Source organism: Echinops telfairi, unplaced genomic scaffold, assembly GCF_000313985.2.
Source record: "Echinops telfairi isolate 266 unplaced genomic scaffold, ASM31398v2 ScPeMD7_1;HRSCAF=3_0, whole genome shotgun sequence".
NCBI lineage: Eukaryota > Metazoa > Chordata > Mammalia > Afrosoricida > Tenrecidae > Echinops > Echinops telfairi.
Genome location: NW_022103896.1, coordinates 31063320 through 31082967, shown reverse-complemented (window position 1 = coordinate 31082967; position 19648 = coordinate 31063320). Strand labels below are relative to the sequence as shown.

At 38.0% G+C, this 19648-nt stretch overlaps 1 protein-coding gene across 1 annotated transcript in view; it reads right to left on the bottom strand.

Annotated features, from left to right (window-relative positions):
- Positions 1-1010: 1010 nt before the first annotated feature.
- The window catches only part of EIF3E (eukaryotic translation initiation factor 3 subunit E), a 42989-nt gene continuing 24351 nt past the window's right edge, over positions 1011-19648 (bottom strand). Inside the window, exons 7-11 of the mRNA XM_013006673.3 lie at positions 12164-12290; positions 10781-10882; positions 9328-9437; positions 1430-1532; positions 1011-1226 (exon numbers count right to left, since the gene is read on the bottom strand). Coding sequence (XP_012862127.2) covers positions 1026-1226; positions 1430-1532; positions 9328-9437; positions 10781-10882; positions 12164-12290 — 643 coding nt within the window. The 3' untranslated portion in view covers positions 1011-1025. The remainder of the gene's footprint in view (positions 1227-1429; positions 1533-9327; positions 9438-10780; positions 10883-12163; positions 12291-19648) is intronic.

Sequence of the window (19648 nt, the reverse complement as noted above, 5' to 3'; positions counted from 1 at the left end):
AAAAAAATCAACCAGGTACATAGAAAAGACTATAAAAATGTTACCGTGGAAAAAAACACACAAAACAAAAAAGCAAACAAACCAAAACGGTTAACATGGGAAAATGTGGTGTCGTCATTTACTTCAGCATTTTACATTTAACCAGTCCTGACAAACCACTGTCTTAAGGTTTTAAAAATCTTTATAAGCACTACTCAAAAGTCGAGTACTGATAGCAGTGCTCACAGGACTCAGCAGTGGTGGATTTGGTTTGGTCTACGAGTATTTCATGTCAGATGTCCCACTTAAGAATAAAATAAACACATGAAAATATCTGGTATCATGTGGGAGCAATTATATAGGATAACAATGACAGTCTCACCAACACTAACAACATTCTTAAGCACAAAAGACACAAGTATTACATAAAAGCTGTTTTCAGGTCACAATTGGCAAGGACAAGTTTCTAATTCTTTTCTCCTAATACTGGGTGGCACAAGCTTGTTCCTAAAACGTCAATTGAGTGAGTCCTCAAATGTTCCACGCTACTTCCTAATGGCTTCCCTTCTCTTCCCAGGTAATTATATTGAAGAAGCCTGAAGGGCAGCTTGGGTTTCAATTATAACAAAGCTACTAAAGTTCCTTCAATAGGATCTCTACCAAAATACAATTTTTTTTTCTTTTCAACATGATTACTAAAGATAAAATGAAAATTTGTATAACAGCAACACTAGTACATGGAGTAAGATAACATTTTTACAGAACTAATTCTTTAGATTTAGGAAAACATTTCAAAGCACTTGAAAGAGCGCTACACATGTAAGTTATCATCTGCCAGTATCAAAATGATGTGTTAAAGAAAGCCCTGAGGAAACGAGCTAATGAAGTCACACAGGAAGAGTAAGAAAAGAAACATAGTTATAATAAACTAGGAACACTTCATGTTTTTCCGTTTCCTTGAAGAATGCATAGAATGCATCTAAGAAAAAAAATTCTTTTAATGTTAGTAATTTTTATACGATATTAAATATGTTTTCAAATCAAGTCTAAGTAATAATTTGTGTTCTATTGTTGCTAGATCCCACACCAAACAGAAAACTCGTTATGTTTACCTCTGATCTACTATTCTGATTAAGTTTCTTCTCAATATTCATGGCCAACATCTGGCTTCTAAACGAAAGGCTCTTGGTCTTTTCAATCACTTGCTGATAGGGTGAGACTGCATTGTTACCCATCACCACGTGACCCTGAAATGAAACACAGGGAAAGGGATCCTGTTAATCCTGACTGAACGTCACAGGGAAGGTACCCAGAAAGATGTAACACTATAGATAAACAATGTTCACTCAACAACAACAACAACAACAACAAAAATGCCCCCAAGCAAAACAAAGGTGAAATATTCAGCAACTCACAGTTAGAAATGTCGCTTAACGCACAAAATACTTACTAATTTAGAATCGATCTTGGCGTCCAGTCTCGCATTTCTAATCAAATTCACAATCCACCGTTCAGCCTCTTCTGGGGTCATGTTCAGTTTATCCGCCAGCATGCTGGTGACAAGAGTACGGACAGCACTGCTGAGTGGGGCTGGAAACGGTGTCACGCAAGACCCTCACCACCTGTCCCGCTCAGCTTACTGTGCACCTTACACTCTATCACATTTCAACACCCACGCTGGGAGAGCCACTGCAGATGGGGCACTGCCATCGGCATCTAGGGGAATCTGCCCAGCTCCCCACCAGTGCTTTACACTTAGCAGTGTTTAACAAGGACTGATCTATGGGAGATACGTCGTGCTATGTTGTTTAATAATTATACTCACCACATGGAACATTAGCAATGATAAAAATCATGAAAACGGCCCCTGCTTGTGCTGTAAACTTTGGAGCACTGTTTGGAGTTATGCCCTACGTAACTGCCGACCATGGTCCCGGAGAGCGGAGAAAGGCAGACACAGATCAGGGGTGTGAGGGCGAGCACACGCAGGAAAGAGGCACTCTGACTGCTTTGAAAGGCCCTTCCTCTGCTTGACAGCCATACTCCAACACTCATTCCAACGCGGCCAGTGGTGATCTGAACTCATCTATGTCTGCATGCCCTGACCCTTAATTCCACGTTAGGGATATTTACTGTTTACATTGTGCTTGCTGATCCTTTAATCAAGTTGAAGAAAAACTTGAAATAAGGGCCCCAAAATATTAGTAAATGATGGATAGCATCTCGGGTTACCAAGCTCTCAAATTCAATTAAGGAATGTGACACTTGTCCAGTTTCTTTTAATACTAACACAGACAAAGCTAAAAAATGAACGAATAGAATGAAATCCTGAAAGTCTACAAGAGTAAACATTTAAAAATGAAAATATGAAATTAAATTTAAGTCCAAGTTGGCTTATGCTAGCCTAGACCACGTTACATGAAATCATTTAGTATAAAGACAGAATTCATCAGATGCATAATTTCTGGTAAAATATCTACTTTCAGATTTTTGAAACAAAAATCATTTTCAATTAAACTAAAATCTCAACCTTGTCTATAGGCAGCATGAAAATAGGTATTTTATAACAAACGTAGGGGAGGCTGTGTAGAGACTAGACCCCCTCATTCACTGCTCATGGGACTGCAGGATTGTGCAACCACTGTGGAAAATAATGTGGCGCTTTCTTAAACAAATGCAAACAGGAAGACCCAACCATCCATAGCCCAAATACATAAAGAATAAGACAGGAACAGAAATAAGCACATTTGTATTCATCAGCATGTTTTCTACCATGACAAAAATATGGACACAAAATACCCATCTGTGAAAGAATGGACAAGTAAATTCTGGTACATCCATTCAAGGGGGCATGATTCAGGCCTACAAAAGCAAGCACCCTGCAACACGGAGGAAGAATTTGGAAGACACTGTGTTCACTAAAGTTAGTCTATCCCATCAAGACAAATTCTGTATGAGGCCACTATTGTAAGAGAAAAATTCAGGAGAAATGGTTTTCTCATCAAAAGCTGCATACCTTGGTGCTTACAGGGAGGCGAGGGTAAAGGAAACGTGGGGATGAGCACAACACACAAACACATTAACTACATTAATTAAACTTAGTCATGCTTCTAAGCATAAATTCAGACTTTTCCTGTTCTTATTAAGTGGGACCAGTAGTCCTACTTACGAGCATATACCTGACTGACATCAAGTCAATTCCAACTCAGAGACGCTACTAGAGGACAGAGACAAGCTGCTCCCTAGGATTTCTGAGACTAAAGGCAGCTTCATCTTTCTCCTGCACGGGGGCTGGTTAGCAGTCCACTAGGGCTCCAACTTAAGAAAACAATAGATGAATCTAGCCCTAGGGAACCAATGAGGTTTTCACATCTCAAGGCTGGTTTTCTGAAAGGTGGTCAACGCTACTGATTAGATGGTTTCCCTCCCGTGAGCTCTCCAAAACACCCTCCCTACCAGGATAAGGATCTGGAAATATCAAGATATGTTATAACACCTAACTAAAGACAAAGTGTTGAGTATAAACTATGTTTAAATGTAAAATGAAGAGCAGGAAATAGAACACTACTGAAAAATTGTATAATACATGCTGCCGGTGACAACTGAAAAGCCTCACTGGGTTTTACAACCTCCAAGACATTAAGTGAGGAGAATACCACCAGGCATTGTACACTTAACACAGACATACAATAAAGTCTGGATTTTAACGCTATTTTCGCTTCCTCTGGAAAAGGATCTTTTAATTTCTCTTTAATATCAGAACGACCCTGAACAGACGTTGTTGCACAGTTTTATAGGACCTTTAAGAAAAATATTAAGACCTAAAATGTTACTTAATAAACTAAGCAAAGTAGAATGACTTCATAACTTAAAGAAATGCAAGACTAGTTGGCAAATATTACTGTGTTTTGTGAAAAGCCAAAACTAACCCCTGTAGGGAAATTATATTAATGTATGCTCCAACATGTTTATCATACAACATTCAAAATATTACTTCCATACTTCGTTTTTATCTACAATTGAAAACGGGTCCAAGAATTATTTTAGAACAGCTTTTAAATTTCAGACACACACCATATCTGATATACTATTCAGCTATACTAAATTAAATCCTACCACAGTAATTTTTCTTGACAGATGTTGCACACTTTATGGTAAACAGATTTGTAACTTATCCTACAAATCTATAGGGTTGTATATAAACTGATAAACATTCTTAATACGCATTTTTCTAAAGATATGACCATCACACGTGCTTACAGTCATTTAGTTAAGAAACCTATTAACAGAGACTGTTCCAAATCACAATGGAACAAGTTGTTTAAGAGCATGGACTTTGTAGCACTGTTCTATTGAGCAGCTGAAACTAGTCCACTGGGGCAGGCATGGAGGCTAGAGGCACCCCCTCCCCATATTAAATAGCTTTAAACTAATTATAGGCAGGGACAGGCCAGCAAAAACTAGTGAATGGAGTAATTTGTCTTAATTAGTATACCAATGGGAAAAAAGTTTAGCTTAGTTGTGAATTAAAGATATTATACTTCAAGAATTTCCCAGGGTACAGTTGCAGGGGCAGTGAATTCTTTAATGTGGCTGTTCTAGGGTCTGGTGAAAAAGTGGATTCACCTGTGAGTAATTGTGAACCAAACTGATGGGAATGTCATCCTGAAGCATATTAAATGCGCCCTCTCAGAAGGGGTGTGTTTCACTACCAGCGAGAGACTGGAATGGAATATGTTCTCTGAATTTCAAGATCCCGCTGCAGTGAACCTCCTGGATCCAAAAGGCAGCTGCCACATGAGAGAAGCAGCAGCAGAACCAGGAGCCAGAACATGAAACAGCAGTGGACTTCCCAGCCCAAGGAGTAAATAAAGCTGTGTGCTTTGGGGCAGGAAGCTGGTTTGTGGAGTTGGGTGCTGCTAGGCACTTAATTGGGAGAGCGGAATTTGTTGACCCAAGGAGCTTGAGCTGAAAGCCTTTGGGTTGAGGTGGAGGCTTCCAGTGGAGTGGTGTGCCCATTTTGCATTTATTAGCATCTCACTGCTAATGGGGGTCAATTCTGACTCATGACACCTCTATAGGGAGAGGTAGAACTGCCCCAGTAGGTTTGTGAGACTGTTAACTGTTTGCAGGAGTGGAAAGCCTGTTTTCTCCCTGGAAGCATTTCAAACTGCTAATCTATTATCAGTCCAGAGTGTTACCTCTATGCCACAAACTTTGTAATATTTCTTGATGAGCAAGTCGATCCTGAGTATTTCTGATTTCCATTGCAATCGACCTTCCTTAACACACCCTTTAATCCTGAATACTATGAGTTGTGTGTAGCCACTGCAGTGGGTATTAAAACCTAGACATTAAAGTCAAGAATAATCTTTATCACAACCCAACTCCAAAATATAAATGATGCTCATGTCATTCTCTCCTATCACTCAGGATTTTTTTTTCAAAACTATCAGAATTTGTAATTTCACAATTATTTGTTCAACATTTAATGTGGGTTTCTTTCTCTGTATTTTGAGCTTTCTGAAAGTATTCTCCTTGTCATTGAAGCAGAAAAAAAAACTAAGTTAACATTTTCGTTGAATGGCAATATTAATCGTGCTGTTATTAATCATAATCACGGGAAATAATATGTTGCTATCTTACCCCCAAAAAGGTTTTGCTTACTCTTGAAACTACAGGATTGGGGAGACCTGGTAGGGCATGATCAAGGGGAATGTAACAAAGAGGAAGTGCTGAAATCCTGGTGAGGACTGAGCATGATAGTGGGACAGGAGGAGAATCAAGGGAAATAGAGGAAAGAGCTGGGAGGCAAAGGGCATTTATAGAGGTCTAGATAAAGACATGTACATATGCAAATATATTTATATGAGGATGGGGAAATAGATCTAAGAGCCTATATTTATAGGTGTATCATTAAGGTAGCAGAAGGACATTGGGCCTCCACTCAAGTACTCCCTTAACGCAAGAATACTTTCTTCTATTAAATTGGCATTCTATGATGCTCACCTTCCCGACACAACCACTGAAGACAAAGCGGGTGAATAAGCAAACGTGGTGAAGAAAGCTGATGGTGCCCGGCTATCAAAAGATATAGCGTCTGGGGTCTTAAAATAAGCTTGAAGTGGCCATCTAGCTCAGAAGCAACAAAGCCCACATGGAAGAAGCACACCAGCCTATGCAACCACGAGGTGTCGAAGGGATCAGGTATAAGGCATCATCAGAACAAAAAAATCTTACCATAGTGAATGATGGGGGGAGTGTGGAGTGGAGATCCAAAGCCCATTAGTAGGCCACTGGAGATCCCCTTGCAGAGGGGTCTCGGGGAGGAGATGAGCCAGTCAGGGTGTGATGTAACAACGATGAGAAATACAACTTTCCTCTAGTTCCTAAATGTTTCCTCCCCGCTCCCACTACCATGACTTGAATTCGATCTTGCAAGTCTGGCTAGACCAGAGGATGTACACTGGTACAGATAGGAACTGAAAATACAGGGAGTCCAGGGCGGATGAGCCCTACAGGACCACTGGTGTGAGTGGCGAAACAGGGAGGGTAGAGGGAGAGTGGGTAGGAAAGAGGGAACCAATTACAAGGAACTATATGTGACCTCCTCCCTGGGGGACGGACAACAGAAAAGTGGGTGAAGGGAGACGTCGGACAGGGCAGATATGACAAAATAACAATTTATAAACTATCAAGGGCTCATGGGGGAGAGAGGAGCGGGGAGGGAGGGGAAAAATGAGGACCTAATGCCGGGGGTTTAAGTGGAGAGGAAATGTTTTGAGAATGATGTACAAATGCGCTTTACACAATTGATGTGTGTATGGATTGTGATAAGAGTTGTATGAACCCCTAATAAAATGATTATATAAAAAAAGAAACTACAGGATTGGGGCACAGATTTTGGGAGGGGGAAAAAAAGCATGCACTTATTTATAAAAGTTCAGCAAGAAGGTGCTTCGCGGTATTGGTAATGTTCTGCATCTTGAATCTATCACCTGGTTGTGACACTTTACTATTATTTTGTAATATATCACAATGGGCAGAAAGCATGCAATGAGGTGAGGGAATAGCCCTGCATTTTATCTTATGATATAATCGTCTTAAAATAAAACCGTCTGAGGGGTGGAAAGATTTTACATCAGAATAGTAAGGAAGCTTTTAAAAAATAGATATAGCGTATGCTAGGATTTCCCATTTTAAGATAGGGGTCAGTGTAAAATAAGAAAATAAGAATTTATAATTTATCAAGGGACCATGGGGAGAGGGGAGAAGGGAGCTTAAGGCTCAAGAGAAAATAAATGTCTAGAAAATAATGATGGCAACATATGTACAAATGTGCTTGATACAACTGATGTATGGATTGTTACAAGAGCTTTAAGAGGCCTCAATAAAATGTTTGAAAATTTTTTTAAAAGATTGGGGTCAGTCATCCATTATCTTTATTTCTTTTAAACTTGCCTGCGGGATACATGATCAAGAGTGTAAGTCACAATTCACAATGATGGTTCCACAAGGCCGACTACAAAAGAAATGCCTGGGAAGCTCTCATTCCAGACCCTCTAGTTGTCAAGCCTTCATTCCAGAGATTTTGATTCACAGGGTCAGGGAAGAGGCCAGGGATTTTTTTAAGTTCTCCAGATGATTCTGATGTACAAGGATACTTCAAGCTTTAAAAACCTCAGAATTAGACAATTACTACACCCCGGCCCCACCCCTCCATGTGCTGTTTAAAGATCAAGTTTGTGGCTGCTGGTCATTATGGATTTCAAATTCTTGGAGTCAGAAATAAGATACTTGCTGTATTTATACAGAAGCCTGAGCAATATGCAGAAACAGGCGCTGGGCCGAGTCCTATGGATCACAACCACTGCCTGGCAAATTTTACACTGATGCTCTTCCAGAGGCCAGAGAGAAAGCTTCTCCTGAGAACCAAAACTCTGGATTTGGACTGTTAGCATATTACACTGTTAGAAAATATTTCTGTTAAAGTGATCTATTACCCTGGTTGTTGCAACAATACTCAAAACCAGTTGCCCTCAAGCTTAGCTAATAAAAAAAGCTAGACCTACACAAACCATCTTGCACAAATATTTACTTAAAATACATGGTATATAAGGTTAGTACGCACGGTCTTAAAGATACAGAGTCTGCTTTCAAAAGGTTCAAAACAGAGGCACTTAATTTCCAGACCAAACAAACAAGAACAGACCAATCAACACCCAAATCCAAGTGCCCAGATTCTAATGAGGAATGGGGAAAATTCCACAAAGAAAACCAAAATACTAACCGCTCATTGGCAAGCCCTAATTATCAATCTTGAAAACAAAAAGTAACCTAAGAACTTAGCTGTTATCTACTACAGTGCCACATAAAACATACCTATCTCTTTCTTTCACAGCAACTACATGTATTGAAGAGTACTCAAGGTTAAAGCCATCGGCCTGATAGCTGTAAGAGCACCAATCACACTGCTTTTCCCATAGGAAAAGCCCATGAACACACTAGACTTCCAACTCTGGACAACCACTTCAATGACAACTCACCAAAATGAGGCAAGCAAGTATGGATGCCTTAGCAAAACAAATGACATTAAAGAAAGGGAATTTGGCCTACATACAATTCCTTAGAGACAAACAATAAAGCAGCAAGTTTGTAAAAAAAAATTTTGAGCATTTAGTTTGACGTCATCTGTAGCCAAGGGCACTTGTTAGTTTTCAAACTCTAATACGTAAAATTAGTTTCTAATAGGTTATGTAAGCCACACATTTTTCCCAATACTTTTTTTCACAGAACAGAGAAAATTTTAACTGAAGTTCACAATAATTTTTCCATGTTTCAACATTTTAGCATGTCATAGGCACTTACGATATAGGAAGTCAAATACATAATTAAATAAAACAAACTCAATTAACTGAAATGATTACCAAATGTGGTGGTCTTTCAACAGAATTTCTGATTTACCATAGACTAACTCATTTGAACTCCTGTTGGAAACCATCAATGCTATTCATCACTTTTCTCTTTAAGTAACAGCCTGGTAGTATTTACTCTTAAGAAAGGTAACCAACAGTTATGCACTGCCTTGAGGCGATCATTTCCAACAACCAGCAGACTGCGCTGCACACAGGGGAAGCTGAAGAGGGAGTGCTGAGTAGCACTCAACAACTCTCACAAATTAAGATCCTTAATAAATCACTATCAAATTGTCTTTTTTCTTCTAAAAGCAAAAGGAAATAAAATTAACATGTAATTAAACTAGAATCCTATTAAGTGAAACTTTACAGTAAATGGAAACTTGCAGAAACTTAAAAAGTACATTCTACAAATCAAATTAGGTATTCTTACTTAATGCTGATACATTGATGGATGCGACAAAAAGTCTCAAATATGAAGAGTCGGGCATTTTCAATGAAATCTTCAAGACAAGCTACCAGGAAGAAGTCATTCACAAGCACCTGGGTCATTAAATTATAGAAAGAATTAATCACGCTGACAAGCAATTTTAAAAACTACTACTTTTTTTTAAACCCTAAAAAATTTTAAAACCATGATATTTGCCTGCTGCTTTACTTGTTCAGTACAAATCCTATCTAATAGCATTAACTCTTCTACACCACAGCACTTTCCATTGACACTATCTTCACGCTTCCAATAATTTACAAAGCAGTGAGAGAAGACTGGGGGGTGGGGGGGGTGGGGGCATAACAATTGGAATGTTTGTTTGATCCACTAATAATGTTAAACCTTTCAAGACCAAATTATTTGCTGATTTTGTTGTTGTTAAAACCATGTGTTTTCAATAATGGAAGGCATTTTGAATGCAATAAACAACATTTCAAAGCAAAATAAATTTTGATAGTGGGACACATATGTCCCAAGTGGTCTGTAGTGCTGAGGTTGGTGGGATGAGGTCCGTTTCTTCAGATTCATGCCGTCACCAAACGGCAGCATGCCTTAGAAGTGAGGTAACAGATTCTCACTAAACCACAGCTGTAGGTGGGCATTCTATGTCATAGAAGTCACAGAAGGATGAAAGGAACAGAAACCTTCTGATCTCCTTCCATAAAGCCAAGAAAACCCTACGCAGCGGCACAACACTGTAATAGCCCTTACTTGTGAACAGGCTGTGAAGAGAGTGAGGGTGGCGTATCCATCCCACTCTAATCCTCTTACATCAGGCCACATAATGGAGGATGATCACATCATAATACAAATGTCAAATTAGATTACTACATAAATGGTATAAAACAGCAAAACAGCTGAGACTCATGGCCTGGAGTTGATGCATACCCTGGGGGCATACAAGTCAATCCACATTAACTTACTATTTTAAAAAGACAACTTATTATTTAAAGAAATCAAATCTAAGTCTGAAAGACTGAAGGTACTTTAGTTTTTGTTAAACAGAAGACAGCTTGACTGTATTATCACAAAAGTAAAATAAATCATGTCAAAAATTAGAAAGGTTGGGGACCCACTTGGGAGACAAACGGACAATCTCAATTGTGAAGTGTGTGTCCCTCCCTCAGTCGTGTCTATTTATAGGGGGTGGGTGGGCCCTTCGGTGGAAAAATGGAATCAAATCACCCCAATGTTTTCAAACTGCCTCGGCAAAAGGGGTACTCTGCAGCAACACAATTCTAGCCTTCTTTCCCCTTGCACGTTTCTGTCCAACCCTAAAATTAATACTTTTATGACAAGTACTTTTATTAATTTTAATTAAACCACTACAAGGTAAATTCCTAAACATCTAAATATTCAGTACTATATTAATTTATAAGTAAAAATTCAGACTTACTGATTCACATTCCCTCAGCTTTTTCTGTGCACCATCAAAGTCAAAGTTTACATACAAGCATTCAACAAACTCTGTAATTGGGTCCTTGTACGTGTAAGATTCCTGTAAAACAAAGTCAGGGGGAAGTTGGTACTCACTTAATTTTTTTTTTATCAGATTGTTTGCGGAATACCACAATATTTGTTTTCTCTTTCCATACAATTCATTTTAGCATCCACTGAAAACAGTTAATTACTCCTACCCCAAGTCCAGATCACAGTGTAAGTTTACACTGCCTTCCAGACCATGTTCTCCAAATGTTCACTCTAGAGCAGCGGTTCTCAACCAGTGAGTCACTATCACTACCCCTTTGGGGGTCAAACGATCCTTTTACAGGGGTCACCTGATTCATAACAGTAGCAAAATGAGTTATGAAGTAGCAATGAAAATAATTTTATGGTTGGAGAGTCACCACAACATGAGGAACTGTATAAAAGGGTCACAGCATTAGGAAGGTTGAGAACCACTGCTCTAGAACCCTTCCCAAAAGCTTTAAAACGCTGACTTCAAAATTATCTTAGTCAATAAAAACGTGAGGATTTTCCTCGATTATAAAAATGATGTTAGCTCGGGATATTCAGACCTTAGTGAATGTCAGTTACACCATTGTATTTAACTCATTGCTAAGTCTTTTTGAAGGGTCACAGGGAGGAGAAGAGCCAGTCAGGGTACAGTGTAGCAATGATGAAATATACAACTTAACTTTATACAATCTAAAATTATTATTAAGAAGCTCACTATGATCAATCAGTAAGATCTTCAGCTTTTTCAGAACTTAAAAAGCCAAAACTCCAAACTCATTGCTACTGAGTTGATTCCTACTCACAGTGACTCTACAGAAATGAACAGAACTGCGTTTGGGGTTTTGAAGGCTATAAATCTTTAAGAAACAAAAAATCTCATCTTTCTCCCTTACAGTGGCTGATGGGTTCAAATTGGTGACTTTGTGGTTAATAGCTCAAAGCATAAGCCCACTACACTACCAGGGCCCCACATGCCACAACCTGGAAACCACTCAGAGCGCACTCTGTGGAAAGGCCACCTCTTACAATGTATGCAGGTAGTGGTCCAACGACAGGCTCCGCATGTTCTCTAGTCTTTGCAAAAGAGCAACACAAACATAGAATGCAGATGTGTCCACCTAGCAGAGCGCAACAACCATTCCTACTGAACCCTAACTTAGAGTGTACATGGCCAATGAAGGGTTAGCTATAAACTACATGGAGAGCTTTGCCTACTTTTAAAACGTTTTTACTTTAATAACCAAGAATCAATTTAAATAGAACAGTTACACCTTAAGTTTAGGCATTAAGAAAAACAACAACGAAAGATTTTAGTTTTTACCTGCTGAATAACTTTGACTAGGTCTTTTAGCACCTGTCGGCGCTTTCGAACATCTTTGTTTGTTATGACTGCTGTAGTCAAGTAGCGGAGAATATGTGGACACATTGTCTGAATTGCATTAAGATACCTAAGGGGAAAATATTAAAAAAAATATTTACTATTTAAAACATTGAATATTGAGATCCACAGTCATGAGACTTAAAACTTAAAACAGCCCATTACGATTACACTGTTTTGAAGGGTCACGGAGAGGAGAAGAGCCAGTCAGGGTACAGTGTAGCAATGATGAAATATACAACTTTCCTCTATTTCTTTAATGCTTCCCCCACCATCATGATCCCAATTCTACCTTACAAATCTGGCTAGACCAGAGGATGTACACTGGTACAGATAGGAACTGGAAACACAAGGAATCCAGGGCAAATGGAACCCCTCAGGACCAGTGGTGAGAGTGGCGATACTGGAAGGGTGGAGGTAAGGTGGGGCAGAAAGGGGGAACTGATCACAAGGATCTACATATAACCTTCTCCCTGGGGGGCGGACAACTGAAAAGAGGGTGAAGGAAGACATCGGACAGTGTAAGACATGAAAAAATAATTTATGAATTATCAAGGGTTCATATGGAAGGAGGGATGGGGAGGGAGGGGGAAAATGAGGAGCTGATAACAAGGGGTCAAGCAGAAAGAAAATGTTTTGAGAATGATGATGACAACAAATGTACAAAGGTGCTTGACACAATGGATGTATGCATGGATTGTGGTAGGACTTGTATGAGCCCCCAATGACTTAAAAAAAGATTATACTGTTTTAATAAAGTAAGGCTTCAAACACCAAGTATGAATATTTTAAGAACATTGCCTCCACATAAATGAAACAGAATTTAATCTCAAAAATCAAAATTGGTGACAAAACCAGCGCGCTAGTATGAACCCAATTATACATGTGATAGGTGACTGACTGACTTAAGGATCATAATCCTACCACCATTACTTAGTAGCTAGGGTTTCTCTTAATTGAACATTCAAATGCCAAATTATCTGTATAGTTCCATCTCCCATCATAACATGCTAGTGATTGCTTCCATTCCCTCATTTTAAAAAATTGGTCATTTTATCGGGGGCTCTTACAGATATATTATTAACAATCCATAAATAAATTAACATAAAACAAACTGTACAGATGATGCCATCATTTTCGAAACATTTTCTTTCTACTTGAGCCCCTTGGTATTAGTTTCTCTCTATCCCCACCCCCCCATGAACCCTTAATAAACGACATATTAATTTTCATACCTTTCACTCTCTAATGTATTCCTTCACCCACAGTTCTGATATTCAACTCCTTTGGGGGGTGGGGGTTGTACACCCATCATTGCTACCAGTTTCCCTCTCCCGCTTCCCTTCCCACACCCTCACAGAATGGTTACTGCTTCTGAGGGGTTTACCTTTCCTGGATTTATTTCATGTGTTGAAAGCTCTTATTATCATTCCTTCCTTTCTTAAAATTCTCTCCAAATGGATTGTTCTCTCAAATATATCCCCCTTGAGAGGCTAAATCCAAGGCATCCTTCAGGATCCAACTAAGATAGCCTATCTTCCAAGTTCTCCCAAATTATGAAACTACCCGATCTTTCTATTTTATTACAGTATTTATTCTCTATATAAGATGTTGCTTGAACCTTTTCGGGGGTTCTAGGATCTAATAATGGCTTAACATTCAAATACTGTCCAGCTGTAAATTTTACCTCCTTAAAAATCTTTTCTGAACAATGCAATATAAAATAATAGCCACACACAAAACAATTCCTAGGAAAAGATACTTACTACACATCCACTAAAAGGTGCATCAAGTAAACTTGATTTTCAGGTGCAAGCATTTAAACTGCAATTCTCTCTCACAACAATTGCTTGTTTCAACATTCTCTTATGAGACCTTATGTAAGAACACAAGAGAATGACTATTTTCCTTAATAGCAGCTTTGCAATAGTAATTTTAGTAGACATACTTTAATAACTCAAAATCGATCGATGATCTCATTATACGAGCTAAAATAGAAAACATTAACCAAAGAAAAAAATAAACAACTTTATTAAAGCTAAAACCTTATTTTCATTAAAGGGTTTTATCAAGAAAACAAGCATAACCTATAAGAGGAAATTATGCAAATAATATACCTGATAAATGATAAAGATTAACATCCAGAACATGTACAAAATTCCTAAAACTCAACAAGACAAATAGACCAATCAAAAAAAAGAGAACTTGAACATTTCATCAAAGAAAGTATACAAGTGATCATGAAAATGCTCATGTCTAATCATTTTAAAAATGCAAATCAAATCACCAATGAAATATCACTTTACTCGCAGCAATGTAGGAGTCAAAGTCGAATCATTGGGGACCCTGCAGAACAGAGTAGAAGGCCCCCCTGTCTGTCTCCCTCACCTAGGGGGGCTAGTATCTTTTTCTTTAAAAAAAGGAAAACAAGTCTTGGCAAGGATATGGGAAAATTGGAACGCTCATCCATCACTGGCAGGAATGTAGACTAGTGCGCAAGTTTTTGCCAGCTCTCCAAAGAGTCGAACAGAAATAACGTTATGTCCCAGCAAATCCACTCTTGGGTATATACCCAAAAGGCTCAAAAGCTGGATTGCAAACAGATAATTATATACTGAAGTTCATTGTAGCTTTATTCGCAGAGTGGAAAAACTCACCTTTTATCAATGGGAGAAAACAAAAGGTTTTATGTACAATGGGATACTATTCAGACATAATGAAAAATTCTGAGACTGCTACAATATGGATGAGCCTTGACATCATTAGGCTAGACGAGAGAACCCAGATGAAAGGAGAAATCTGCTAGGAATGCTCAAAGTTTTGGAAATAGTGTAATACGGTGATTAAATTACGATCGCTAAATGGTGTACTTAAAGATAGCGTTCCTTACATTAAAAATAAGTATGTGTGAGAAGTATGTTTCAGAAAACCTCAGCATGAACTGCGACACCAGACAGAGGAGATCCTGGAAAAATGGAGACCCCGATTAGAAGCAAGCAGACACTGGATGCACAGCAACCATGTAATTCTCCACGTAAAAGAAATGCAAGCTACAGCTTGGGAATTATGCAGGAGGAACAAACAGACTCAGAAGGGAAAGACTTCTAAGGATGAACTTGCAAAAAACCATCGAGGTTAATTAGTATCACACAGGAGGGAGGCAAGAATCCAGGTGTTCCTAGGTTGGGCTTTGACAAGAAGGAGAACAAAAGGAAGGTTTCTAATAAGATGCTTTCAAGGTCCATACGAAAGATCCAAATGGAAACACATCTTGCCTTCAGCAGAGGGCAAAGTTGGGTTGTGGAGAATATAATAGTTCAATGCACATAAATGGGAAGTGGTTATCATCTCTTCTATTCTCTGTGAATCTAAATGAAGGCCAACTCAATTTTCAATTTCATCAGCACTATAACGTCCCCATGTCTCAATCATACATCTTAAGTGTGTTCAGCATGTATAATTCAGGTGTATGTAAATATATTCTTGTGTTCCTTCTGTGTAATCAATTTTGGACTGTAACCTATTAGGAACAGTGGCTGGCTATGCTGCCCTTTTTTTGGTAAATTAAGATTCATTTATCTTCTGAAAAAAGTTGACTGCCTTAGTATTTGTGTTCTGACGTGTAATCTCATGATTAAAAAACATATATTTTAGATTTTTTTCAGGGAAGCATAATCCTACTTAAACAATTTTATGGAATGTTTTCCCTAGAGTACTTCATGATTATAAATTGGAAAATTTATTCATTAACATATGCCCCAATAATAGGAGCCCTGGTAGAGCTGCTAGCTAAGTGTTGGACTGCCAACCTAAAGGTTGGTGGTTTAAATGGACCAATCATTCAATGAGCACGATGGGATTATAATAATTGTGCCCATAATGACTTACCATCTTGGAAAACAAACACAGAATAGACTCAATGGCAGTGGGTACTACCCCTGCCCTCAAAACAGATATTTTAAGTATGTATTATGCGCAGGATGCAACAATATAAGAAACAAAAACCATGACCTCAAGTATGCTTATAAGCGAAAGATACAGTTCATTTCATGGCATTAAATAATTTAAAAACAAATACATGCATTTCTACACAGGAATGACTTCTTGGAGGAAGTGAAAGACCTAGAAAAAGACCTGAGTCAGACCTAGAAAACCAGGCAGGCTTTGGGAGTAAAGAGTATTTCTGGAAGGAGAGGATGACAAATAAATGAGGCAGGCCAAAGTTGAAATAAACTCACTGCCACGGAGTGAATTCTGCCTCATAGCAATCCTATGCAGGAAGAAAAGTTATAGAGGAATTTGAGATGGAGAGCGTAGAGGACATCCTAAACCAGAACAGGTAAAAATACCTGCATGAAAGTTCTATCAGTACAGAAATATAAACGACTGAAAATAAGGGAAGGGGGTGTGTGATTGGATACTGTCTAGAAGAGCTGGTAAAATGTAAAATTTCTTAGGAAATCCTTGTTACTTTTATTTAGGAAACAAATTAAGCACTCATTTGCTAGGTGCATTTTGAACCTTTCTTTTTACAACTGGAGAGTAACTACAGCATTAGATTACAAATGCATTCTTCCTTCTTAATAGCATCTACATTTAGTGGCAAAGCTTCATCTCTAATAACTGATGAACACTACTTTATCTCACACCTGATACTGTATCTTGCATATTATGTTACATTTAAAAGTTCAACATTTTAAATTGTGTAAATCATCTCCATTTAGATTCAGAATTAATTATGACAGAAATGATAATATATATTATGTAAGAATCGTTAACCTTCATGGACATCTAAATTTTCACTTCAAGGACAAATGTAAATTATTTCCAAAGTACTTTCCCATTATGAAAGCAAAAAGATCAAAATTCCTAACCTACCATATATACTTGAGTATAAGCCGAGTTCTTCAGCACATTTTTAATGCCGTTTTTGTAGTAAAATTAGGTGCCTCAGCTGATATTTGGGTTGGCTTTTACTCGAGTATATCCATTATATAAACTTATCAACTTAGCATGCACTCAATCTCATGGAATTGAACTCTATGCTACTAGAAATTAAAAAGAATATGACACTTTCTCCATCCATGTATATGGTTTAACACAGGCCAACTAAAAACAGACAAGCACATGCAATTAATTACATGGTAACACTGGACAGAGTAGCTGTCCCACTTAAAGGCTATGAAATTCAGAAAAATAGTTGTCAAACCAACACACACACACAATCTGCTGAGGAAGAAAAGAGGATGGTGGCAAGTGAAGGCAGCAAAGTGGATTGTAAGTTTCAGGAACAAAGACAGTTTTAAGACTACTGAGAGGGACACATTTCTGCATGTTGCTAACAGGCTACTTTTGTTTTTTGATAAGGTTTGTGGGGCATTAGAGGACTTTGAGTAAAACTGTTCTAACAGTCACCTGTTGTACTGTGACTGCACACCGCAGTAAAGCAAGCAGTATGTGCTGAATTATCAGCACACGCACAAATGTGCTCTGATGGCACCTGAGCACAAATCACTGTACTGGCAGTATGTACACTGTTGTGATTTCCTTATCACCACACACTCGACATAGGACAGAATGTGGGTTTCACTTAAAATTGTAAAGCAGTACACTGTTGTGATTTCCTTATCATCGTACACTTGACTTAGGACCGAATGTAGGTTTCACTTAAAATTTTAAAAAGTATCTCAAGCCCAATTATTCATCATTCTGTGGATTTAAATGGGAAGTACGCACAAAGCTCTTTTGATGTACTTGCATATTTTAGTATCATGGATGTGTTGAGAAAAAGCACTCGTGTGATTGAGCTGCCAACTGAGTGAGCTATTCTTTTCCCACCCCACCCCACCGCACCCCATACACAGAATACCATTTTTATTTGAAAGAATGACAAAACAAAACATGGGTATTCGGACTTAGGTATTTGGCAGACATTTTCTAGATGAATGAACAGTCTGTCATCCCAAGAAAAATAATTACAGTTATTGCCAATGGTAAAATTATTAGCTTTCAAGAAAAGCTAGAATTTTGGAAAACTTGTATCTGCCACAAGGCACTTGACCAGTTTCCAAACTCAAAGCCTTTTCTAATGAGTTAATGAATGATTACTGGCATTATGTAATATAATATGTCAACACATTTGGAAAATCTGCACTGAACTCACAGAAACAGCAAGTTCTATTTGACCAATGAATATTGTTATAAAACCATACACGGCTAAATAGATCCACTCAAAGGGCAAGGCAGACCAATATAATTTAATTTATCAGAATACAAAAACTTCACTGACAGTTTTGGATTTCCCATTACAAATATCCTTTGAAAAATAACTACTTGCCGAGTTCTGTTATATTATCAAAAAATTATCTACAATGATTAAAATTCAAATATCCAAAATTATCTGGAGTCTATTGAAAAACATCACTTTTCTAATTTTAGACAGCTGAAGCTAGATTTTCTTCATTCAATTCAACCAAAATCACCCTACAGAAGTTGAATGAAATTCAAACATGAAGAGATATAAAAATACAGTTGTCAATTAAGTCAAAAATTGAAGTCAGTTTCTAACTAATTTCTTTCATTTAAAAATCATCATTAAACACTTTTAAAATATAATTGATTAGATTTGACATAAAATATAAATGTAAACCGAAACCGTAACATAACATAAAATTACTTAATTTTTCAATAGTGAAAAGGAGTCCCAAGCTTAAGAGCCATTGTCTTGCTTCAATAATTATATTTCTAAAGGTACTTACGTCATTTTATTTCCACCCCAAAAAGCCCCACTGTTATCATTTATAAGGCCTGTTTATTATATCTTTTTGAATTTACTATTGGTCTGTAAAATGACCACAGCTTTAAGATTAGCAATTTCAGTTTATTTTCTAAAATAGTGCCAATTTTATTTTCGTTACTTATTGCTTTTCTGTGCTAAAGATATTATATTCACAATCAACTTTCAGCCAAATAACACACAACTAACATTTGTGAACAATATACTCCTCATAACAATCAATCACAAGAGATCAAAAGGGCAGCATTTGCCCAAAAATAAAGCCCAGAAGGAAGGAAGGAAGGGGCAAGAAAGGACAAATGGAAACAGCAAATGGAGGGAGGAACTGGGAAAAGTGCTATATTACACTGTGAGGGCAGAAACCAGCGTCACAAAATGCATACAAAAAGAGGTCTAAATACAGGCATGTACATATGTAAACATATTTATATAGGATGGTGGGAAAATAGGTCTACGTGGATATATTTATAGGTTTATAGGTTTAGCATTAAGGCAGCAGATGGACATTGGACCTCCAATCAAGTACAGTGAACCCTCGCCACTTCATGCTTCGACTTCCGCGGCTTCACTCTATCGTGGTTTTTGCGTAACAGCGCATGCTCTGTCATTACTGCCACTGATTGGCTCATACT